At 41.7% G+C, this 25,184-nt stretch overlaps 3 protein-coding genes across 10 annotated transcripts in view; 1 reads left to right on the top strand and 2 right to left on the bottom strand.

Annotated features, from left to right (window-relative positions):
• Positions 1-3,426: 3,426 nt before the first annotated feature.
• On the top strand, positions 3,427-6,849 carry TUBB1 (tubulin beta 1 class VI). 4 transcript variants are annotated; one of them, XM_059827135.1, is made up of 5 exons: positions 3,427-3,492; positions 5,174-5,282; positions 5,474-5,584; positions 5,711-5,803; positions 6,410-6,849. In XM_059827135.1, exons 1-5 carry the CDS (start codon positions 3,436-3,438, stop codon positions 6,781-6,783), a joined length of 744 nt encoding a protein of 247 aa, XP_059683118.1. In that variant the 5' UTR covers positions 3,427-3,435; the 3' UTR covers positions 6,784-6,849. The 4 variants fall into 4 exon arrangements, with proteins under 4 accessions (XP_059683118.1, XP_009816085.1, XP_009816086.1 ...); XM_009817783.2 differs by having other exon boundaries at positions 5,711-6,849; XM_009817784.2 differs by lacking the exon at positions 5,174-5,282 and having other exon boundaries at positions 3,427-3,469; positions 5,711-6,849.
• Positions 6,850-6,860: 11 nt separating this feature from the next.
• ATP5F1E (ATP synthase F1 subunit epsilon) lies at positions 6,861-9,948 on the bottom strand. Its single transcript, XM_059827136.1, has 3 exons — positions 9,915-9,948; positions 9,597-9,723; positions 6,861-8,954 (listed from the first exon to the last, which is right to left on the bottom strand). Exons 1-2 carry the CDS (start codon positions 9,944-9,946, stop codon positions 9,600-9,602), a joined length of 156 nt encoding a protein of 51 aa, XP_059683119.1. The 5' UTR covers positions 9,947-9,948; the 3' UTR covers positions 6,861-8,954; positions 9,597-9,599.
• Positions 9,949-19,814: 9,866 nt separating this feature from the next.
• The window catches only part of PRELID3B (PRELI domain containing 3B), an 88,260-nt gene continuing 82,890 nt past the window's right edge, over positions 19,815-25,184 (bottom strand). For 3 of the 5 annotated variants that reach the window (XM_059827439.1, XM_059827437.1, XM_059827438.1), the window contains 5 exons: positions 22,729-22,897; positions 22,300-22,389; positions 21,622-21,692; positions 20,656-20,758; positions 19,815-19,980 (listed from right to left, as the gene is read on the bottom strand). In XM_059827439.1, the coding sequence (XP_059683422.1) occupies positions 19,861-19,980; positions 20,656-20,758; positions 21,622-21,692; positions 22,300-22,389; positions 22,729-22,897 (553 nt within the window). In that variant the 3' untranslated portion in view covers positions 19,815-19,860. Of the gene's footprint in view, positions 19,981-20,655; positions 20,759-21,621; positions 21,693-22,299; positions 22,390-22,728; positions 22,898-23,869; positions 23,943-25,184 lie in introns of those variants that run through there. The other 2 variants (XM_059827440.1, XM_059827441.1) reach the window with 2 other exon arrangements.

Raw genomic sequence — 25,184 nt, 5'->3', positions numbered from 1 at the left:
AGGTTTATTAGCTCCACCTCATGAATAATAGAGAAACTGAGGCACTGAGAACCAATGCAGCAAAAGGAACAGCAGAGCAAGAAGTGAGCCTGACTGCTGTGCAGTCGACCTTTTTGGCAATTCATCAAATGATCCAAACTCAACAGTAACTGCGGTTGTGGCAGCAGGGCCCGCGTAAGGGCACTACCCAGCAGACGAATTCGCATGCCGCAAGCCCCAGCTTTTGCCAGGCCATAGATCTGCAGCGTGGTGAAGGTAACGAACCGCTCGGTTGTCCACTCCGATTCTACCAAAACCTACTTGTTTAAACATACAGGCTCACAACACCGATGATAACTTACAGTGGGCAGTCCTGCCTTGTTTCCTTTAGACCACCTGCCTGAGGCAGGCAGTCTTTAATCAGTTTTTCTTACTAACTAACTGAAATGAAAATGTGAAGTAGGTAGCCTTTGTTGCCTGTTGAATGCAATGTTTTTTTGGTAGCCTTTCTAAGGATGGTGTAGCTAGCCCAGATTAGTTGAGACTAGCATCAGCTCGTCTGGTAGCTGTTCACAGATCTCTCTAAAATGATCTGGTGGCCTGTAGCCAGGGTTATCTCAAATGGAACAGGCTTTCTTCTCAACAATCTTCTCTGCTACCGTGAAAAGCTAGCCTCTCCCAAGCAAACCATATTAAAAAAAGAAAAAGTATCCCAGAATGCTTCCTTGCACATGCGTATTTGTTGCTGGTGTGTACTGTGGTGGCATTAAAAAAAAAAAAAACAACCACCAAGAAAAACAGAAACAAAAAAACCCCAGCAACCAAAAAAACCCTGGCTTGTTTGTGGTCTTAGCGTACACCCATTGCCAGGACTTTGGTATCTAGAGCCAACTCCGAAGGCAATGGAAGCAGTGGGCAGCCTGATAACAGACACTGCGGGACAGGCTGGTAATAGCTGTGCCCGGTGCCAGGCTGCTCCTAATCTCCGCAGTGCCAAAAGTCCCTCGCAGCCATCCCTTCCTCTGACTCTGGTGACGCTCACACCGCTAATCTGCAATAGCACATGTTCGAAGGCTGTGCCTGGGAAGCACATTCGGGCAGTTAACAGGCTTGAGGTTTCTCAGAGCTGAGGCATGACAGGCCTGCAAACAAAATCTACAGAGAAACAGGCTTTTCACCTACCAAGTCTGCTGTAAAGACAGACTTGGGGGTTCACAGAAATGCAGTTTGGGGAGGAGCAGGAAAAGAGGCACAAAACCACCTCCGCTTCACAAAGCACCTCAGATACTTTGTGTCATATGCCATAATTTTTAAAGAGTCTATAAGGAAGTGCTTCAGAGGAGGCACATGATTCCAGGGAGCTATTTTTAGCGAGAAAAAAAACAATGTGAAGTGATTGCATATCTCTTTCACTTCCCCCTTTTTTCCCTCTATGCTTGTGAGATGCTCTCAATGAGTATATTTATTGCTGAAATAATTTTGCTAGACCTTTTGGGCATAGAATTAATGTCTTCAGCCTCTTCATAAGTTGTGGCTATTGTAGATTAATGTATTGAGTATTTAAGGTAGTATTTATTTGCTGCCAGCAGCTCTCTGAAACATTGCGTCAATGCCGCTCCCATTCAGAATGCAGCAATTGAATGTACAACTCAGAATTGCACTATTACTGTCAGCTAAGCATAGTTGCAGAAAACGAATATGAAATGTGCATGAATAAAATGAAATTTGCTTTTGAAGTAAATGTCCAAATAACCTTTCCAGAGTTTTGCCTTAGGAAATTGTAGAAGATATCTACTGCCATTGTAGAAAATACAATGCGGCAATGGAATGTAACTGTTATGTTGTCTTGCTAAATAAACTAAACTGTTTAGGGAATACTTATTTTTTTGAAAAATGATAAAACTATCGTGTTTTAAGGAAACAAAATTAATCTACCTGAATTTAAAAAGTCTTGCTTTTATTGCTCCCTACTGAGGACGGCCCATAGCTTGGCAGAGGGTGGCAGAATGTTTGCTAGCTACTTCTTTGCAATGCACCTCTGGTGCTAAACTTCGTCTCAGGAGCAGATGACTGTTCCTCCATTGGCTGGTGGAAGAAGTGGAAGTCATCTGTGGTGGGGAAGGCTGGAATAAGCTGATTTTTCTTTTGGAACAGTATGGAAGGTCAGAGATTCCTTATCTCTAGCACCCCATAAAGTGGTAAAGTAGTTACTTTCAATGAGTCAAGTCCTTCCACTGTCATCTTTTTATACAAAATAATTTAAGGTGCTTTCCTAATTACAGTTCCTTTTCCTGTCCTTAAAAGGAACACTTGCAAAGCTCTGACAGTCGCCTGACATGTAATAAAAAACTACTATAAGCTTCCAGAAGACAGTCCATTCTGGGTTTCTGTTGCTCAGTGATATTAGTCCTGTTTATCAGCTGGCACCATGACTGTGTCATGTTTTGCTCAGCCTTGCATCGTTTCCTTTAATGTAGTGGTGAAACATTTCACACAGTGGACATGATAGTTAACTCCAGTGGAACCGGGTTTTCACCTCTATCGTTTTCCTGGCAAGTTCTGAAATACTGCATCTCAGCTATAAGAAAATAAGAAATATAAGAAATACTGTATTTCTTAATGGCAGGAAAAGAAGAGAGAGGAAGAGAGAAAGAGAGAGAGAGCATATGTGCAAGTTAGTCACAAGTTGATGCAGATTTTAGATTGGCTGAGATCGATGGATTCTTATTAAATGTTTGAGGAACTTACGTCACTGAGAGTGCAGTGTTATATTTATGTTTTACCAAGTATTTTTTTGTTACTGATCCTGTCCCCCTCCTTCATGCAGTTAGACAGTGAGAATGATGCTTATTAGTGAACTGCAGGTTTGCCTGGCAGTGCGCTGAATGTTGTGATTATAGGAGGCTACTGCTCAAAAGGTGTTATTGTTTTGATTATGATGTTGTCCTGTATGACTCATAAGATATTACAATTTAAATTACATGGCAGAAACACATGTGCTTAATAAATTAAGATTGCTCATTTTTGGCTATAATCTCTATATGCATGTATTTTTGTACATATGTTGTGTATAAAATAATGAAACACAAACACAATGTGCACAGATATGTGTGAATCACACTGTTTGCTGCACAGAGAACTGGAATTAATTGTAAGGGGGTGCGTGTGACAATTTTCTCTTCCAAGCCACTCAGTAATGTACCGGTGCTCTTGTACCCTGTGCACAGGCAGGCAATAGGCACTTTGCCTCCTTGTGAAATGCTTTGATGAGCAGCCTGAGTTGCTGGCTACTCCCCTTGCTGGCTACGTGACAGTCCCACTGGTATAAAAAGGCCCCTTGGGGTGGACTGCACTGGGTGTAGCTGATACAGCAGCAGAAAGAGGGCTTGTCCTGGGGACTGCAACTAGAAAACCTGTGGCGGGTTGTAGCCATCAACAGGTCTAAGCTACACAAAAATGCGTGAAATCGTGCATCTTCAGATCGGCCAGTGTGGGAATCAAATTGGAGCTAAGGTAAGGTGTCTTTTCAATATTGGTCATTAGTAGTAAGTGCTATCAGTGGTAGCAGGTCAAACATCGTTAATGGATGGGGACTTTGGGGGGGGCGAACAATTGCTTTGTTAACTCAGTGGTAGGATGCATGGCACGTTAGCAGTGAATATGAGTATTTTGATATGAAAGACCTAAGATGGGCTTGCTCCTCATGCAAAGGTTAATGTTAAGACTGTCAAAGAATGAAACATCTGCAAGAACTATGGCACAGTGATTATAAGTGCTGCAGAGCATTCCTGCTGGAACTTACATTCCCAGGGGCACTAATCTAGCCTGCAAAATACTGGGACAAGTGAAGGAGCCAGTAACTCCAGGGCTGCAAAGTTGTAATGCCAGTGCTTTAGTCCAGCCATACAGCAGTACCTCTGCCACATGATAATCATTAATATGGGACTGTATTAGTCAACAGCGTGACCTGTGCTGTCAGTGACCAATTAGGTTTTCCTGAGTGGCACAAAATGCAGTTAAGGATTCCTGCCTAACTGGCCTCCTGCGAGAGGTAGTCATGTCATTTGGAGTACTTTTGTGTCGTTCAAACACTGGCATGCTGTTACTTAGAGCGACATCACTCATTGCTGACTTTGTGTGCTAGGAGAAAAAAAAACAAACAAAAACACATTGCTTTTTGCTGTGTGATGTCCATGGTTTTGGGGTTTTTTTAATTGATTAATAGGAAGTTGTCAAAAAAAAGTATCTGGGTTAATGTTGGACTGGGAGGTCTTTGAAGACACATTATAGCTGAAGGATTGTTCCATTGTGTTCTTCCTCCATTTCTTGTGCCCACAAATCTCACCTTGATTCCTTTTATTGGAACACAAAGCTGTGGATGGCCAGGGAATGTCATGTTAGACCCAGATAGTTTGAATGCAGCCAGTGTGATGATAGTTTAAGTGTTTATGTTTTTTCTGTTGGCTTTGATCTGGAAACTGCTTATGTCTAATAAGACCTGTAGAAAAGCGCACACACACACTAAACCACCGTGCACATGCTGGCAATGGTGTATGTCTACACTCAAAATGAGACTGGATGGTAAACCAGAAGACCTTTAAAATTAAAATAGCCTGGTCATTATAGTGGGTGGGTGTGTCTACAAGAACACTGCTGTGGCTGCTGCCTAGATAAGAGCCCCAGTACAAGACATCCATATGAATGTCAAGATAGGACATTTAGGACTAACATCTGTTTGTGGAAAGCATTGCTCGCATACAAATTTGCCTGCGCCAGCTTTGCTATGCCACAGTCCCACTTCTGCATGACAGGCCTGAAATCAACCCTCCACAATCCCCTCCCCCCCCCAACTTTTTTGTTAAGCTCATACCAACTAGTACCTGTGTTATTTAAACTAGTATCAATTTTCCTTTACTATAAAGGGAACAAATCGAGGGCCTCCACCTATTAGTGCACGGGTGATAGCTAAGCAGCATAAACGGTTACTAAACTTTTCCCTTGAACTTATTTAGGGAAGAGGAGAGAGGGACCCCTGCTCTGGTCTAATATGTAAATGGCAAAACATCCCCCACTTCAGGCACAGTTCCCACTTTATGTGCAGTCAGGCATAAGCGCAGCAGAGCTGATGCTGAACACATTGTGCTGAAAAAAAAATAAATCTTTGTGAATGTATTGAACCTCTTTCCTTTTTCAGTTCTGGGAGGTGATAAGTGATGAACATGGAATTGACATCGCTGGAAACTACCATGGGGATGCATCACTGCAGCTTGAGCGAATTAATGTGTACTTCAATGAGGCTTACTGTAAGTGCTCAGTACTGCTAGGGTGTTGGCAGAGCAATTTGCAGAGCCAACATGAAGATTAAAATAAGTAATTAAAAAAAAAAATATATCCCCAAATCACTGTAGGTGGGTTGGATTTTTCAGAGTAGATTATAAACCTGTCTCTTTGACTTCTAACAGTAACTGTTGGCATTAATTTTCTTCTGTTCTAGCCCATAAATACGTGCCCCGTTCTATCTTGGTGGATCTGGAACCTGGTACAATGGACAGCGTACGGTCTAGCAAAATAGGCCCACTCTTTCGACCTGACAATTTTATTCATGGTATGTATAGCATGCTGTCAGCAAACTAACTACAGTCAGCTGTCCCAAACCAGCCTTTTAACTCTGCAGCCTTTAAAAATTCTCTTGTTAACTTTGTGGCTGTTCTTTCTGTAATTCTGTTTATAGGTAATTCAGGTGCTGGAAACAACTGGGCTAAGGGCCATTACACAGAAGGTGCTGAACTGATTGAAAACGTCATGGATGTGGTCAGGAACGAGTGTGAGAGCTGTGACTGCCTTCAGGGATTCCAGCTCATCCATTCGCTTGGTGGTGGTACAGGCTCAGGTATGGGCACGCTTCTCATCAACAAAATCAGAGAAGAATATCCCGACAGGATCATGAATACTTTCAGTGTTGTGCCTTCACCCAAAGTATCTGACACAGTCGTAGAGCCGTATAATGCCATCCTCTCCATCCATCAACTAATAGAGAATACAGATGAAACCTTTTGCATTGACAATGAAGCTCTATACGATATATGTTTTAGAACTTTAAAGCTCACCAATCCCACCTATGGTGACCTCAACCACTTAGTGTCCCTAACGATGAGTGGTGTCACAACCTCACTCCGTTTTCCTGGTCAACTGAACGCAGATCTGAGGAAGCTGGCTGTTAACATGGTGCCCTTTCCTCGCCTGCATTTCTTTATGCCAGGCTTTGCTCCACTGACAGCTCGAGGTAGCCAACAGTACAGAGCCCTCTCGGTGCCAGAGCTTACTCAACAAATGTTTGATGCACGCAACATGATGGCAGCCTGTGACCCTCGTCGTGGACGCTACTTGACCGTGGCATGCATCTTCAGAGGCCGAATGTCTACCAGAGAAGTAGATGAGCAGTTGCTGGCTGTCCAGACCAAGAATAGTTCCTACTTTGTGGAGTGGATCCCTAATAATGTCAAAGTGGCTGTGTGTGACATACCACCACGAGGACTGAAGATGGCAGCTACCTTTATTGGCAATAACACCGCCATTCAGGAGCTCTTCATCAGGGTTTCTGAACAGTTCTCAGCTATGTTCAGAAGAAAAGCATTTCTCCATTGGTATACTGGTGAAGGTATGGATGAGATGGAGTTTTCTGAAGCAGAAGGTAACACCAATGACCTTGTGTCTGAGTACCAACAGTACCAGGATGCCACTGCAGATGTTGAGGAATATGAAGAGGTAGAAGTGGAAGCCAGTCCAGAAAAGGAAGCACCATAAAGCCAATGGTAATATCAAAACACTCTCCGAATAAGCCTGTTGACACTCACTAAAGAAAAAGCAGCAGCCATCATCTGCATACTGAAAAGAACACCTTTCTTGAGAATTTTTTCTCTGCATCTGGCCAAAATATATCCAATATTACAATGCAATGCTTTTGAAATTAATGGCAGCTATGCTTTACTCACCTAAACAACTGTTGACACTGAATCTCTCCCAAAAAAAGAGCCACCACGAAGACAAGTTGTCTAACAGCCTTTCTTGTAAATGTAATTGCTCTTTATTATCACCAGACACTGAATGTAATATACAGGCTCTGTGTGTGTATATATATATCAGGATCATAAGCAACAGCAAAATATGCTATCAACTCATCAAATTTATTTATTCTGAGGTAAACACAGTTCTTGTTTTGTTTGTGAACTTGTTACTGTTTTAGGAACGTATGCACAGCTGTGAGGCCTATAAAGGCAGTAACTATTTTATTACACACTCCACAGACCGATCTAGATCTGCAGCCAAGTTCAGTTCCTTAAGTTGAAGGGGAAGGGAAACAACATGGGGCAAAAGACTGAAAATGCACATTTTTTTTTTTTTTAAAGTACTTTAATAGTTCTATCACATTGCTGGCTTATATTATTGCAGAGCTTGTATTCATTATCATTGTGTGGTTTCTCTTTCAAACTATAGAACAAGTTATATTAGCATACAAGTCGTGAACACTGTGTAAAAGTTTTGGTGTGGTCAGTTCCCTCCCCCTGCCATGTACTAGCTATTGTAAATTTTCTTCCTATCATTCAATACATCAAAATGGATGGAATGGTTTGCAGCTAGTTAGATACAAGTTCAATGGCAGTCACTAAAATCAAAAATGTGTCTTGACTTCAGGAAAAAACCTTCTTGCCATTCACAGCCACCTACTTCAGGCAGTATTTATAATATTCTTAAAAATAAAAATAACATTCTATACCATACTTTAATACCTGAAACATTTGATAAGACAAAAAAAATCAGACTTCATTCTTGTAAGGACTGACTTTAAATTACATGAAAAAATTGAGCTTGTTTTATTATACTCTTCACAGTATAACAAACTCTGTCTGCTAAAAGTAATGCCTCATGTTTGAGTCAACACCAGAAGTGTCTAGCTGAACACAAACCTGAAGCAATTGCTGTAAGCATGCTGTATTCTTCCGGTGCAGTGGGACACTGTTAGACTTGCTGTGAAGACACACAGCAGCAGGAACATGCAAACACTTCCCCCAAACCAGCAGCTGAAAGTATGACTTACCCCCTGCCCCAGCCAAGAGCAGATGGAGTGTCGCACTCTATTCCCACTGTTTCCCAGTGAACACGTCCCTCCCAGTAAAGTGACAAAGTGATAACAAGAAGGACAACCAACAGTTGAGTGATCAGAGTACAGTCCAGGGACTTCTGTGCCTCCCTCCCCACCTTGTACAGGACACCAGGTCTGCAGCTCACGGTTCACTGCTCAGTGTTCCAGACAGCTTTGAAGATTAGATCCCATGCAGCACATCCACAGCAAAACATCCTGCTTCCAGTTTAGTCTTAATGCTAAGCCTCATCAATCTGATTTTCACTGAGTCAGTTTTGTTCTAAGCACAAATGGAAGATGAATACCATGGTGACAGAGAATTTTAAAGCCAACAGTGTACCACTTTCAGCAGAGAGAACTGACAGAAGTATTTTTAACAATCAAAATTATATGCCTATATTCTCTGTTGACATAGGCTTTAGTGAAGTAAACTTTTTCCAAAGTAATCATTAATCATTGAAATGAAGCAGGCAGAAGTTTTAAACAACAATTAAATCCTCACTTACTGATGTACCTGAAATAGTAGCATGAAATCCAACGAGAGATTTGCCTTAAAAATGAACATACGTTGCTACTGAATGGTAGAGTGTGACAAAAAGTCTTCTATTGTAACACAAGCAAAAGATAAATATCTCTGCAAATTGGGGTACTTTGTTTCAAGAGGAACAACACTTTCCAAGCATTCATTTGTTTAACAGAAATCACATTTATTAGCATGCTGATTTACATACAGAGGCAAGTTTTACAGTTAGTGTGATGACATTATATTGCAGAATCTTGAGCTTGCCTACAGTTTTGCAGTTTGCTGTTAAGAGTATTCCCCACAGATCAGTTCCTAAGAAAGATTTAAAATTTAAATACAAGTTATTCAATTCAAGAATATGTACAAGGTATGCTTCAAACAAAAGGTAATAATATTTAATCTCAAATCAGGAATAGAAGCTGTTCTACTTGGAACAGAAAAGGTTTCAGCTGCTCATGATGTATAAAGGTACAAGTAGCACCTATCTTTCACAGACAGCAGACAACCCTTACAGAAATAAGTTTGCTGATTAGGGGCAACAGTAGTTCAGAGAGGCTGTCTCTCGGCTTAGTAAAGTAAGAGACAGGAAACATATAAACACCACTACAGAAACTCAGCTGTTTTGCATTAGGTCCCGAACAACTTTGACCAAACCCCAAATCGTTTAAAGCATGGCTTGATAAAGAGAACATCTCATTTTACTGAGGTAATAAGATTATGCACTTTCCTATCCCACACGTAATCAGGATGCAGAGACACCTGTATGCAGTTGCACTAAACCAGTCAGCACTCTGTTCCCGTTTCAGGCATGAAGATCAGAGCCAATTTTCCACATACAGCACGAAATGAGCCAAGAAGTTCCAGACTGTCATTAACCCGACTCACACTGGGAAACCAACACTCCTCATATAAAAACCTACAATAAGGCAACCCCAGCCCATTCAATTTACTTACATTTCATTCCTTCTTGGGTTTCACAGTTTTCACAGTGGCCATTGCCGCCCTCTCTGCCTCTGCTTTGTACTGAGGCTTCATTGCTGCTCTGACAACCTGGGCACAGATCTGGGAATACCGGATGTAACTAAAGACAGGAAAGAAAAGGGGGGAGAAAACGAAGGTGAGAATCAAACGCGTCCCAAGAGCTTCTCCACCCCCTCCAGAGGCACCACTGTGACACCCCCCCCCAGCCCTCCCTGCGAGGCCCTCGCCTCTGGCCGTTACAGCTATGGCAAGGAAGTCGCCAGAGGAGCCTTGTCGCCGGCAGGCGGGTACCTGAGCCCGGCCTGCCGCCAGTACGCCACCATGGCTGCGGGCTGCGGCTCCGAGAGACACAGCGGGGAACAGGCGGCTCCGCTCCCAGGCAAGGTCACCGCCACCGGAACGGGAAAGAGCACAGCGCTGCGTCCTAGCCAGTCAGCAAGCAGGAATGAACCCTCCACCAATCGGAATCTGAGTTACCTCAGGGAGGCTGACCAATGGCCACTACCCAGTCGCCCCTCCAGTCACACGCGCTCTCCTCTGGCAGCGACCAATCAGAGGGCTGAATAAGGCACGCGACTCCCGGCCTTTTCGCCTGAGGAGCCCCGCCCGCGGCGCGGTCCTTTCTGCTCCCATGCGGGAGCTCAGCGCTCCTGTTGGATTTGGGGCTCATTTCTAAAATCTATGTGTTACAATCTTTCCTACTTAATTTTAAAGAAATAACTAGTATAAATGAGCCAGGAAATAAGTCTTCTTTCATGCCTTTATTTCCTTATTTATTTTTTGTGCAAGCCTTTTTTGTCCTCCCGATTTTGAGACATGGCGTATTGGAGCAAAGCTTTACAACTTGTAAAAATTAAGTAAATTAAAAGATGTTTGTTATGAGAGGCAGCGTTTTGAACACAGAAAGGGTGCCAGTGATACGATACAAAACAAGACATGCTTGTTTTCTAAAAACCCAGCTGTAACAATTACAGTAATAAGAAGAAAGCACCAAAGGTTTAAGGAAGCCCCTCTCTGCTACCTGTGCAACATACTCCATGCAACACAAGCAACTGCACTACTTACATCTATTGATAAAGGGCTGTTGTATACAAATGCTGTTTTAGTGGTAACATCTCATGATTTGATAGGTAAAGTGATTATCAGATTATTTAAAGCCTCACGGGCGGCCTAGGCCACAAATACGGCTTGGCAGAAAAAATCACTCTAGCAGAGATGGACATCTTTCTTCCAGGTACGTGTCCCTCTGTTCCCACCCCACACCTTCTTTGATCCCTCTCCATACCCCCTGTCTCTCACCTGCTCTTTTTTTTCCAGTTTTCTTTTCCCACCACATCTCTCTCTGTACCTCCATGTGAAATGCCTCTGCCAGCAATTCTGTGCAATGTACTCGGATTTAAATCCATAATGGAGATAATACAACTTGGATGCAATTGTTTGCACATTTAGCTCTATTTACTATTTGTTGATCTTGAAAGATAAAAATTCAGCATGAATTAAAAAAGGTAAACCTTTGGGAGTGGTACCACGCTGAGACAGGATGAAAATTAGATTAGTGACACAAATTGTGCTCCCCAAAAATTCCAGAATATATATTGAAGTTTATGCAGCTGTAAACAAGGCACCATTATAGATTTGTACAACTTGTTTTCATGCCCAGTTCTGTTTAGATGCTAGAATATATTTGTAAAGCACTAACTTTTCCTCAGATAAGAACTTTCAGAAACAGAACTTAGGGAAGAGCACATAAAGGAAGAAAGTTGAGAAAGGTATAGAGATGTTGCAGAGAGAAAAAGGGGTATGTTAAGAGGGTTAGATGCAGAGATCAAGAGACGCTGAAGCAGTGCGATTAGCAACATCCAGAAATGTGAGAGTGGATAGGTCTGGGGGAACTAAAGATGTGAGATTAGAAATGTCCAAAGAAACTGAGGAAGTGAGGGAAGAAGCATCCTGAAAGGTAAGATTGGAGACATCCAGAAAGGGTGTAGAGATGAGATTAGAAACACCCTCAGAGGTCGATGAGGATAATTCAGAGGAGCCCTTAAACATGAAATAGTTAAAATTGGTGAGATCTAGTGATTCTGAAGAGGTTGAGGAGGTGTGCTCTGAGACACCTGGTGAGGATGGAGGGATTGTACAGGAGAAGTCTGAGGAAGCCAAGGAGGTGTGACTGGAAACATCTAGGGAGGGTGAAGAAGTGAGACTGGAGAGGTCTAGGGAGGATGAAGAAGTAGGACTGGAGTAATCTGGGGAGGATATAGAGGTGAGACTTGAGAGATCTAAGGAGATTGAAGAACTGTTGCGAGAGAGATCCAGCGAGCCTGATGAAGTGAGACTTGATAGGTCCAGTGAAATTGAAGAGGTGAAACTGGAGCGCTCCCAGGAATCTGAAGAGGTGAGACTGGAGAGCTCTAAGGAGATTGAAGAGGAGGTACTGGAGAAGTCCGAAGAGGCTGAAGATGTGAGACTTGAAAGGTCCAGAGAAGATGAAGAAGTGAGACTGGAGAAGTCCACAGAGGATGAAGAGCTCAGACTGGATAAATCCAAAGAATCGGAAAAGGGGATTTTAAAGAGTTCCAAGGAGGCTGAAGTCTTGACACTGGTGGGGTCCAGGGAGGCCAAAAAAGCGAGACCAAGTAGGTCCAGGTAGATTGAAGAGATGACACTGAAAAGCCAAGTAAATCCACAATATGACTGGTGTTAAATCAGAAGTATTTTAAACTGAAGATCTCTAATAACATGCCAAAACAAAACAAAAAGACATAATGAACCCAAATAATACTTCTTTTGAAAATAACTAAGCATACAGTTTTAATCTTTAGGTCTCTTAGCAGTTTCTCTTATGGTGCAGAAAACTCTAGTAATAAGAGCTCACAGACTTATTTAGAATATTGCTTCTTCACAGTGGACCAGTACAGAAGTACAAGTACAGAATAATATGTACAGTAGCAGACATTCTTCTGTCCTGGCATGTCTCTCTTTGTTCAACCAGATTTTAGCATCTATGATAGTCTGACAAAGAATACCTTCCTGTCAAATGCCATCTACCTGTCCTGAAGGTCTGGAATAAAATAATAGTTATGTAATAGAATGGAAATTAAAATGGTTTGGTTCTTCTTTTCCAGATACCATAGGATATTCAGATACTAGGCTGCTTACTGGTTATGGAAAGAAATTTTTAAAAAATATACAGTTGTAAATGGTAACTAGACATCAAACTGGGCCTCTGACTATAAAGGTATGAAGGATTATTTCCTTTTGATTCGTAACATCTAACTAAAAAATGTGGATCTTCCCAATGATGCTGAACAAAATTGGCAAAGAAAAACGTATTTTTCTCTGCAGTGTGTGCAGGATTTATTCTTGGAAGCTAGCGGTATGCTAAACTGATTCTGTCATTAAAAAATACACATTTCAGCAACATCAGTTCTACTGGCTTTTCAGATAAAGAGAGGTGTTATTTTATTACTTTTATTTTGTACTTCTGGACATAAAACCTGTACTGTAATAATAGTAATTTTTAATTTGTGGTTAGTTTGAATTGTTTAATAAAAGTATACTAGAGAGAAGTTCTGATAGTAAGCAGACATCTAATTAAAAAGGGAATAGAACAGCTTATATTTCAGTTCATAAAGGTGCATCTAATTATAGTATGAGTAGATCAAGAGGCTGATCTACAGCTGCCTTCTCTCATCTCAAGACTGTGCTGCAAAGCAGAGAGTAGTTGAAACCTGCAGTTGTCTTTCCAGATGTAGGCTTAGGAATGCACATAAAGTTTTTCAGAGAGTCATCACAAAAGTATTTTATGGACCCAGAAAGTGAAAGATACAGACATACAGGAGGCTGCATCTTTACAGGTGAATACACCCAAGCTTTGCCCGTGTTATTACACAACTGATGTCCAGATGCGTGTATAATGGATTTAACATAATCCCCATGGGTGGAACTCCCACTGAGGTCACCTCTTAACTGAAACAGGTGTCTGCTGAAGATGGAATGAAGTTGACAGAAATTATGTCTTGCTACGCAAATATTAAAATTTGGGGGATTTAGCACAACACAAAAATTACCTGACCAAAAAAAAGGTGCTTGTGTACCAGTGATGAAACCTGAAATAGTTCCTGACTACACAATATTTATTTATAATGCATCTGTAATTTTAGAGCTCATGCAACATGGTTGTAATTCTATCAAGAGTACAGTATTTATAGGTCAAAATGCAAAACAAATTAGTTTTTCTTAACATGCATAATTTGTGATGAAATTACAAGTTTGCTTGCTGATTTATATTCTTAATGAAACAACAAAAATATTAACCCCTTAAAAAAACCTTACTATCTAACAACACTATCATTTTGTGATTGACTTTATCTTTCTTAAAAGACTCCCAAGTGCATTGTACAGGGGAGAACAAATAATCATACAAAAGGCAAATTAAAAGACAATAAAAAGCTAGTATCAACATGATTTCCAAAAGACTGTAAATTCCATCATACCTTAACTGTGTTCCTTCTGCCTTAATTTAAAATGGCAAAGTTCTTGCACATTTTCCTATGAAATAACACTGTCAAGAAACATGGAATTACAGCCACTGTTATATAAAATATACAGGTCAATAATAATGCTTCCTACCTTCGATAGCTGTGGATTTATCTCCTTTCTCTGCCGGTGTAAGCCATATTGGGCTGTGCTGGTGAAGCTCTGCTGTTCTCTCTGCTGATGACCCTAATCTGTTCTTACAGCTGCTGGAAATCATGCCATGCTGATGACAATACAGGTCATCTCCTGTTAAATCTCCTCATGTCTAAGTACAGCACTCAGCACAGAGCATCAGCAGAAAACATACTCCGAAATCAGCTGTAATCTTAAAGTTGCAGTTCTGTGTTGTTTTGTGTTATAGGACATTTTGAAGATTAGTTGATAAAGCAGATGAAGACGTTATTTTTTAACTTTTGGACACCTGGATTCAAAGTAAAAATAATTTTGCAGTGTCATCCAAGTTCTCAGCTTTCCATTCTACAAAATCTGGCATAAAGAGTCTCTGGAGGGACCCAGGATCTGCAGAGCAGAATTCAGGTACACTGAAGTTTTAAGAATCTTATGCGTTACTTCCTATTTTAATGTGTTTAAGAACTTTTGTTAGCTATATTACTTTTTAAAATGTTGTTATGATAAACTAATGTAAAACGTTCTGTCCACAGTTGATGATAATACTGAATAAAAGTTTTAAAAAAACACCTAGGTGACATCCATGGCTGGAGCCTGTTTTCATAGTCCCAAAAACCCCGTTAACAAGTACTCACCCAAATGATGCTACTTGCCATATTATAAAACAGATTTCTTAACAGAGTATCCGCAAAGTTGAACAGGCTCTAGCAATATTGAAGTTTGCAGCAGGGGCAATTGTTTCATTTAATTTGCTGTAAAAAGGATTGGGTACGTGATTAGGAAAATATTTACTACGTATGTTGTTCATTTTATTATATTCTAGCTGATATATTCAGCCAGATTTTATATATATATATATAATCTAGCTGATGCTATTTTTTAGTTGAGTGTTTTTAAAACTTTTTGATTAACAGACTGTCAAACCTTGCTGGAGAAAAAAGAAAACATAAAAAAGCCACCTTGTGTTGAACTTCCTGTGATATGTGTGTCTGAGAGGAAAGACTTTAACTTAACAATGTTACTGTTCTACAAAACTAATTTTTTTCTGTTAAAACAACATACATTGTTTACAGTATCAAATACTCTTTCTAGTAGATGGAATATGAAATTATTCTAATACACCTTGCAGAGGCAATATAATTTCGGCCCACCTAATAGCTTCCTATAGATAAGGAGATCCTCCATTTCTCCTCTTTCAGTGTGTCTCACCTTGCTGCTGGCTGTGTAAAGATTATATCACTCTCCTATTCATGTTTTTTTAGCTCAACAAGGTGACTTGGCTCAACAAAGGGTGTGAAGACCACTATCTTCAGTGCAAGGGAAGAAGTAGGACAGCACCGCCGGGAACAAGGCGGCATGCAGACAGTCACAGGACTGTGTCCTTTCACTGAAGGTAAGCAATTAGTTCAGCTTGGTGTTAACATGTAACCTCACCTTTAGAATAATCCAATTTCACAGCAACATAGAAAACAAAGCTATGAAATTATTTGAGAAAGAAATGAACAAGTCCTGTGCAAGTGAAAGAAGAACCTTCACCTTGAGAAATGGAAGGATTCTAAAATGACTCAGTGCCTTCACACAAGCTGTCTTTATTGGCACTCTTCAGTTCTTCTATAAATGTGAACCTCAACAGGATGATGATCTTTCCTTTGAACCAACTATCTGTCAATGCCACGGGGCTTTGAAAGGTTGCAGTTACTAGACACTGGGTGCTTAGGTTTACCGTATATGACATTTATTGGAAATGTGCTAGAGTGTAGAGTTTAACTGCGAATATAGACCACAATAGACAGATCAGCAATGTTGTAGGAAATGGTGGTTAAAGTTTTTTCTGTTTTTTCCAAAACAAACAACTGCTTTACATTTATAGTTAACTGCTATATGACTGAACAGGTGCTGACACCCATTGTCAGCGAGAAGAAACACTTCTCTGGTAAATTAAGCCTTTTTAAAAGTACTTCATTTCTATTGCTGACCGAAGAAAGTGGTATTATTTTAGTGTTCATATAGACACAAATCGTTTCAGTGTCACAGTGAATTTAGGGTTTTGCTTTCTTCCATGGTAGCAGCTTTCATAATTTCAGATTGTCAAAAGGCTATGGCTATATCCACACAAATATTTGAGAATTCAAGAGCACTGTGTTTCCATTACAACCAGCACATGATGCAAGTGTTCAGTCTCAACAGAAGAGGGCATTAAGCTTGCCAAGACCTCAAACTTCCAGCTACTGCAATTTAAACTTCTGGGTTTAAATTAACTGTAATAGCATTTCTGGATGCCACTTGCTTTAGAAGGATGCTTTGGAGACTTGCAGCACGTCCCACCTCCTGGCAGACATCCTTAGTAGCTGTGTTGAAGTACTTAAGGATCACAGGAATGTGAGAAAGTAATCCAAAATAACGAACACAATGAACAGCAAGGAAACCTGATGATTTATTATTGAAAACTTCAGAAGGTGAGCCGTGAGAACAAAAGATTAAACAGTGCCATTTTAAAATATCCTCCAGGCCATTGAGCTTTGGATCTAAAGCCTACTCACTTCTGTTCTGTTTCTCAGCAAAGTTATATGGGTGAGTTTGAAGTTTTACTGATTTAAAAGCCTAAGCTGCAGATAAAGTAAAACATTAATCCATTTAGGCAAGCTGAAGCAGGTAGGGATCCACTAGAGACCGTACTACTGATTTGTTCACATCATATTCCTCCACCTCTGCCCCTTCCGTCCCCCTCTCCTCTCCCTTTTCTTTCTTCCTGGTCCTTTAGTTTTGTCCCTCCAGCTGTAGCTCCTTTCTCTTACCCACCTCCTCCATTGCTTCTAACCACCAGAACACAGAGTTTCTCTGCACTACCTCAGGTCACACTCACTGCAGTATCAGTGCATTCACCCGTAGCACCCTACATTCATCAGAGCATTGCTGGCCATGACACAGCCCTGCAGTGCACTGTGAAGTTGATCCACAGGGAATGTACGACTTGCTGAAGTGGCTAGCGAAGAAACCATCCGAGTATGCATGCATACCAAGCGCAGGGCAGGTACCTGCTTCCTTCTCCTGCGATGGGACAGTACCTACTTTGTAATGACTGCACATGCAGTCCCCCACTCCCCATCAAGCAAAGCTTCTTTAGGTGCAGTCTCCTGTTGTGAGAATTGTAGGTAAACAGGCAAGCTGTTACATGACCATATGGACCCAAATATTTTGTTCTCTTCTGCTCTTAACAATAGTGAGCATTAAGTTCCACGTGGAGAGATACATTCCTTAACAGGTAAATTGTAGCATACAAATCTCTGTCCAAGTAGACTGAAAAATCTTTCCACAGGATCTAGCAAACTGTGAAATCTGGTCGCTAGTTAATGCGTCACATTTGCAGAAAAGCAGTTATTAAGCAAAAAAGACCACAGCAGCTGTAAATGTGCATTTTAGGATATGCATTTCAATAAAAGAAGCTATTAACTCCAGAGTATTTCTTCACCTTCATCCTCCTCATTTTACTTACCTAACAGTTAAAAAAATAAAAACCCAAATAGATCAGAAAGTTTCAGGAACTCAGATAAAATTTTATTTAAAAAGCGCCACATACAGAAAGCCATACTCTCTCTCAGAATGAGAATGCTGGCATATAAATAAAATAGAACAAAGAAAATCATGATCTTTCAAGAAGTTGCTGAATGCTTGCGAAAATTAATTTTTTTTTTCAGTGCAAGGGCAAACTGTGAGTTCATACTATACAGTCCTTAGTGCAGGAAAAGTAAAAATCTACTTTAAAATGCCAAGTGATGCTAATGGCTAAACAAACATTTTAAATCAGTTTCAAGCATTGCATTATCAGAAATGATGGTACAGTTTTACAGAAGTTTCACATACACTTTTTAAATTGAAATGCTGTTTCAGTTGTAATAACCTCCTGTAAAAGTATGGCAAACCTCAATGATTTCAATTTATTCAGGTAGTCTCAAACCATTTCTTGTTAGAAAAATATTTAGAATAGTTGTATTTTTTAGAAGTTATATATACACCTGTTTTTTCCCCGCTACACAAATCTTACAGAAGATTGTGTTCCCATGTGTTTACCACTTAAAATAAGCTCTGGTTCTCTATATAGCAGACACTATTCAATAGTCAATTCTGATATAACAGAAATGGCATGCAACGTAAAGTGTGCTGGAAGAGGTGACATTACAGTTCTTGAAGACTAAGAGAGAGTCTTGAAATTACTTGTAAGCTTACAATCAAAATTCCAGGAAAAGCCTCTGGCACCAAAATACAAGCATCAGCTGATTCAGGGCTGTGTCCTTCCATTTTTCCTTCACACTGAAGGAGCCTGATGGGACTGATAGCCTCTGCTGAAGTTAACAGGACTACGAGCAGGCTGGTATACTATGTAAGGAAGGGTGTCAAGGTCTGACCTCTAAGTTACCACAGCTAATGACTGGTGACAGTATCAAGAATCCACAGCGAGTACCAAAAAACAAACACAAACTGTAGAGAACTTTTTATTCTCAAGGTTTTCATTTTAAGAGCCTTGTATTGTGAACAAATTAGTTCAAAAGGTAAAGGACCTTCTGGAACTTAGAACACTATATTTAATTTAAAGGACAACACAATATTCAGTTGATGTAACAGGTTATTTTTGGAGCATGATCAAGTTAATGAGTGTATCGTTAACATTCTTTAATATCACTTCCTCTTATGTTTAGGTATCTCTCTAGCCAACTTCAAAAAGGTTTTTTAGTCCTTCAAGTGGTTCTTTGAAATTCTGAAGTAAACACCTACTATTCTTAGATGCCCTAGCTGCTTGCATTTTGAAGGCTCTATGCTTGTTGTACCCCTTTATTTAATTGGCTTTTAGAAATGGAGATACTTACTCTGTAAGTTTAAGATAAAATTTTAAGGTACTGCACGCCCAGCTCATTAATGTCGCATTTAGGAATAGAATTTAGGTCTTAGTATATAAAAGACACTTTGTATGTTTTACCTATATTGACTGAAAAACAATTTGAGTACCATGTTAGCTCAACCAGTCAAACAAGTTAAAAAGCTTATCAAAAAATATTTTATACATTCTTTTATATTTAAAGTGTCAAGTAATAAACTTTCTATTAAACCAAGTTGTATATCACACAACTATCAAAAATTAACAAACAGAACAATGCTGGAACAAACCATTCTGCTTAATTTTGGGCTTGGTCCCAAAAGAGGTAGTCCATAAGTCACACAATAATTCCACAGAAGTTAACTTAACATGCCAGTCTCCTCCACCATATGCAGCCTCATTGCTAAATGAGGCTATTTCATATCTGAAAACATTATAAGTTAGTGTTCATGTAAATACAGGAACTATACTTGAAAATTATTTCTTCATCTGTAACCGAAATTCGGTCCAGCTGAACCAGTATATTAACTAGGCTTTGTGCATCAGCCTCATTAGTATGAATTCAGCTGTTCTCCAAATTAAATTTGAAACATGTCTAATACACAGGTATGCCTTTAAATAACAAAGGATACATGTATTTAGGTTTGGAGAAAAGCTTCAGATTGTTAAACCTCGTTAGAAATACAGGTATATTTACTATCATTTCTCTACAAACGCTGCTGCTGCCATTGAATTCCTCATGGTTCCTCTTGCTGAAGCTGTGAACTCTTCAATTTCAGCATTCAGTCTATTAATTACCCATTCCAATGCTTCACGGCCCTATAGTTAAAGAAAAGTTTATCAGTGTATAAATCTTAGCAAATAAGTAAATAGGTTAAACCCTGTCTTACTGAAAATGACTAAAGACACAACAGTTGAAAAAGGAAGAAAAGGTACAGAATACATGTCTCTGGTATTTTTTACTTCAGTAACCAGACTACTGCAGGAACACATACTGCCTTACATTTAATGAAAAAATTCCTTATGTCAGCAGTGCTCACGTTATGAGCCACAAAAGACTTTTTATCCAGATTGTTTTATCATTCCTGAGGCTGAACCCAAGATGACTTTGGATTCCCAGAGGACGGACTCTCAACTAAAACACCACTTCATTACTCCCACATAACTACTTCAGATCTGTCTGGAAGTATATCCTTTTTCAATAGCAAAAACTAATAGGTGGCATCAAGAGGGGAGCAAAAAAAGCGCCAGACTATTAAGTGAGTGGAGATGCTTTTCCAGGGGAGATTCAGAGAGCTTTGCGAATAATAAATTATTATCTCCATTCACAAAAGGAAAAAAAGGTGGAAGTTCAGCAAGCTGAGCATTCAGTCTCTACAGTAAAGGCAGTAGAACTATATGGACCCTTCCTAAGATTGTTGACAAAGCCAAAAAGTAAAATAGAGATTTTTATTTAGCCAGCGGTCACACATTTTATACAAGGGTCATACTTACTTTATTAGCATTGGAGGAAATTGTGTTTGCCATTAGCCCTTCTAGGTAACTGCTGAGACTGACACCTTTGACAGATATTATTGCTTCTTGTGTCAAAATGGTTCTGAAACAGAGAATGGGAAACTGAATTATTCTGCGTAGTTTAAAAAAAAAAGAATGCATTGCTGAAAGAAACTCACTCTTCCCCAACAAGTACATTCTCTCATCAGCTTCGTTGTATAACAGAATTTCTTGCCCCATAAACACAAACCACTTCCACAGTGCTTAATTGCTTTATGCTTCTACTCATAAAATAAAAACCAAGAGTCCTCGCTAAGTCCAGGTGTCCCTTTGTGGCACTCGACTATTTCCATCTTTAGCAGCATCAAGTTAAGCGTGGACACAGCAGATTTGGAGCAAAGGTATACTGGGAAAACAGTATTAAGACATCCCCTTCAACAATAGGGATTTAACATTTCTGACTGTCACAAGAGAAAAAAACCTCTTATGTTAGAATCCCTAGGAAGATCCTTCTGAATTATCACTAGTTCCAGGAGTACAGACTCAGCAAGCTCTAAAGTTGTCTAAAAAACCACCCCACCCAAACACCAAAACACAAACCTCCAAAATTATGGACTTAAGGCAGATAAATATGCCTCTAGTGCGGGTTCTGTGCTCAGGCTGATGAAGAGATCGGAAGTGAGGCGCTGATAACTGAATACGCATACAAACTCAGTTACAGATAGGACAGAGGACAACTCCCTGAAAAGCTGATCTGAATTGGACTCCATCATAGCATGACAGTAAGTTTCCCATTGCAGAAGCAATGTCACTAGAGAAAATGACAGTCCATTTAACTCTTTTTTAGACAAGTTACCATCACAAAGGTGATGTAAGCCTCATCTTCTGTTCAAGGGAAGCCATGGGAATTTTCAAAGCCAAAGTCTGCACTACCGCAGGGCAATCTCAGAACAAAGAGGTACTTACTTGTCTGGTTCGTGAGGGTGTGGTTTATAGACAAGCCTCTCATCTACTGACACTAGGTTTGTAAATGAAATCTGTAAAATACAAGACAAGATTACCCCTTGATAAAAATATTAAAGGAATGTAGCAAATAAAACTGCAGACTCAAACCTGATGCTTATATCTGATTTAAACATTATACTCTTCCTGCCAGTATTAGGGTTGTAGAACAGAACAGAGAAATCTCCAAGTTTAGCATTTGCTGATCTGCTTCTCCCTCCTTAAGTTTTGTGATCATTTACCAGCATACACTACCACGTTTGTAAGAACATTTCAACAGTGGGATCAGATAAATGGAGTAGTACAAAGAGCAAAATGTTACGTGATCAGGAAATAGTGACAGTGTACACCAAATGGCTTTTAAAAATTTTTTCTTAACACGCCCCCCTGCCCCACCCCCAAAACTACTGCTGTCCTGCTCATCAGGATGTTCAGATGCTTCAGTCCTGACACGTTCCAAAAACCTAGTAGCTCCTTTCTGAAAAACAGAACCAGTCAGCTATAAACATGTTACTTAAAGGTTTAACTTATGTTGTTCTAATGCAATTTTCAAGTAATTTTCAAGATGATTCTCCTTTTCAAATCTACAAGGAATTATTATAATCTGTAACGTATTTCAATTGCACAAACACAGCTACTTACATTACTGGATTTAAGCTCCATTGTTTTTTTCACTGGGTCAACAACAGAGTGCTCCTGAACATATGTCTTTGTTCTGCAAGTGCCAATGAGCTAGAAGACAGGCAAACATATAGGAATTAATAATGGTAAACAATTGCAATTTTTAGTGTCTTTAAATGTGTAAGTAGCAAGACAACAGAATTAGAATTTAACTTAAAATTATTCAGTTGAGGTAGATCTCATTTTCAAGACGGAAGTGATCTAAAATCTAGGCAATTTTTGGATATCAGGAAGTCACTATGTGTACTGCTGTTGAGCTTTCCTGATACAGCAATGCTTGTATTTTTAAACCATTAAAGTTATGAAATTATACACGTCTATTACAACACCTGGTTCACAAGCTTCCCCTCCCTCCGGCATCCTTTTCAAGCTCTGCACTACAGTACGTACCGATTTCACAATGGAGGGTATTCCCCATTCTGTACTGAGGAGCCTGTGGCTGTGCAGCTTCCCACTAGGGTCTACGTGTCTGTCCAGGACATCGACCCCCACCACGCTGGGGTTCATGGGATTGGGGTATTTCTGCATGGCAGCCGTCGTTACCGTTTCCCAGGGGTGGCTGCCAAAACAGAATCATGACACAAAGTTGTACACTATTTCTATTAAAAATGAACACATCCGCTGATTTATGTTTTTAAAGCAGTTCAGTTTCCAGTTCTCAACCCTACAAATATCCTTCCATAGAGGAAAAACATCTGTTGTGTGGATTGGACAGTGCTATAGGCAAGTTACGTGTACAACACACCCGATTAATCAGGACTCCTGAGTTCAATTACCTTATGGCTTATAATTTGATAAGAACATTTCCCCTATGATATAATGCTGTAAGATTGCAATTTTTTTCATGTTTCAGTAATACCAGAGTAATTTATTAAGCTGTTACTCCCCTCTAACAAATATTTCCTTCGGATTATTTTTCAGCATAGGTGTTTTAGAGCACTTGAGCCCTGACAACATGAAGCGACTCACAATGCTCTGGTCAGTCCTACACCTGGAAAGCAAGGACGGCATAAAGGTAACCCTTAACACGCAGCTGGACCCGCACTACACCGGCACGCCTCCTGGTTTGGTTTGTAAGTGGCTTCCAGGGGCTCACCGGCTGCGTCTCCTCAGACGCCCCCCCAGCCGACGGCAGCCACCCGCACATGCTGCCCGCGGCGCCCACCTGCCGGTATCCGGGCTGCGACCCGGCCTCCCGGGCTGCACCCCACAGCGGAGCGGCCTCAGAGCCGGCAGCCGGCTCAGCGCTGTGCCCGCCGCGGCCGCACGCCTCGGAGCTGCGCCCGCCGCGCTCCGCCACCCGGCGAGCGGCTCCCCACGGCGAGTGACCCCGGGGCAACAAGGACGCGCAGGGGGAAGGTCAAGGGAGGCGAGCGAGCCGCGGCGGCCGCAGCAGGGCTGCGGCGCCGAGCCGGCACGGGGGCTTGACGGCCCAGAGGGGGCGAAGCCCCCTCGGCCCCCCGCAGGAACGGCCACCGTCCCCGAGGCCAGCCCCGCTTCTCCCCTCACGCCGCCCCCGCGCTGCACTTACTCGAAAACGTGCTCCGAGGTCCAGATCTTCATGGCGGCGGCGGACGCGGGGCTGGGGGCGCCGCCGCACTCTGCTAGCGCCCCGCCGCTCCGGCAGCCGCGGGGCCAGGCACTGCCGCCGGCAGCCGCTGCGCCTGCGCAGCGAGGAGGGAGCCGCAGCGGTGTCGCGGGGCGCGGAATGCCGGCCTCCAATCGCCGCGCGGCACCGTCTTGACGTCAGGAGTCAAATATCGCGTGAAAGTCACGCAGAGGACCCTCGACCGCTGTGCCCTGGCAGCGGAGGGTGTCACGCGCCTGCCTGGTGGCCTGGCCCGGCCGTGCTCACTGCGCCTGCGCGCGGCGGCGCCCCGGGAGGCGCGTGGCGGGGCCGCTTCCGCTGCCAGGGCGCTGCAGGACGCGGCCTCTGCTGGTGGAGGTGTTCTTGTGTCGCCAACCACGACGTTTAAGGGTGACGTTACGGCAACAGCTGTCACGTTTCTCGGGTTCTTCCCCCCGCCGTGAGTTGAGGTGTGGATAAAGAGTGCAACTAAGTAGCTTCCGTCAACTAAGACCTAAGTACTGGTGACATCTGAGAACGTTTCGAGCTATGGAAGTGTGCTGCAAGACGCTCATTTCATGAATATAACCGGTTGGCTTTTGTAAGCTTACTCAGTTAAAGTTGCAATTCACGCGCGCTGCATACTAACTCGGCCTCCAGGAGCCCTTCTCGTCCTGCCCCGGGTAAAACGGGCCGGTGTTACCGCTGGCTGAGGGGACCAGGTATGACAGCGTTACGCCATCGACTGTTCTCGGGGCACACCCTCAGCTGCGGGTCACCAGAGGGCGCAGAGGTCCTCCGAGTCTCAGGGCTGTAACGGGCATGTGCGGGATTGAAAGGCGGGACACGTACAAATGTTACTTAACTGACACATGAGCACTCATACCAGTGCCCCACCCCGGCCAGCTCACTGGTGTCCTTAGCCAGCTTACTGTCTAAGTACACTGCCTGGAAGCTATTTTATAACCAACGGTTACGAAACAGCCTCTTGACTGTTTTCCAGGTTGAGAAGCACCTTTTGTAACAGGCGGGCTGTTGCAGAATGGAAGGGTTTCAACTAACTGTCCTGAACTGTTTCTCTTACTCATCCTTGGAGTAGAACAGAAGTGATTTACAAGGCTAATAACACAGTAAGAAATCAGTTACAGCAACAAACAAACCCCCATGCATCTCGTGACACATCATCAAGCATTTTCTTCTAAAATTCTCAAGATAACAATGTTGAAAGGGCCTTGAGTTGCGTAGAAACGGTGCTTTTTTTCAAACAAGGAGACAGCAG

This window comes from Gavia stellata, chromosome 20 (genome assembly GCF_030936135.1).
Source record: "Gavia stellata isolate bGavSte3 chromosome 20, bGavSte3.hap2, whole genome shotgun sequence".
NCBI lineage: Eukaryota > Metazoa > Chordata > Aves > Gaviiformes > Gaviidae > Gavia > Gavia stellata.
The sequence above is the reverse complement of the archived record's forward strand: the minus strand, read 5'-3'. Positions and strand labels throughout refer to the sequence as shown.

Coding starts and splice junctions, on each gene's coding strand:
- TUBB1 (XM_009817783.2), top strand. CDS start 3,436: ATGCGTGAAATCGTGCATCTTCAGATCGGCCAGTGTGGGAATCAAATT. Junction 3,493..5,173: donor GGAATCAAATTGGAGCTAAG/GTAAGGTGTCTT, acceptor TTCCTTTTTCAG/TTCTGGGAGGTGATAAGTGA. Junction 5,283..5,473: donor GTACTTCAATGAGGCTTACT/GTAAGTGCTCAG, acceptor CTTCTGTTCTAG/CCCATAAATACGTGCCCCGT.
- ATP5F1E (XM_059827136.1), bottom strand. CDS start 9,946: ATGGTGGCGTACTGGCGGCAGGCCGGGCTCAG. Junction 9,724..9,914: donor TGGCGGCAGGCCGGGCTCAG/GTACCCGCCTGC, acceptor TCCTGTCTTTAG/TTACATCCGGTATTCCCAGA.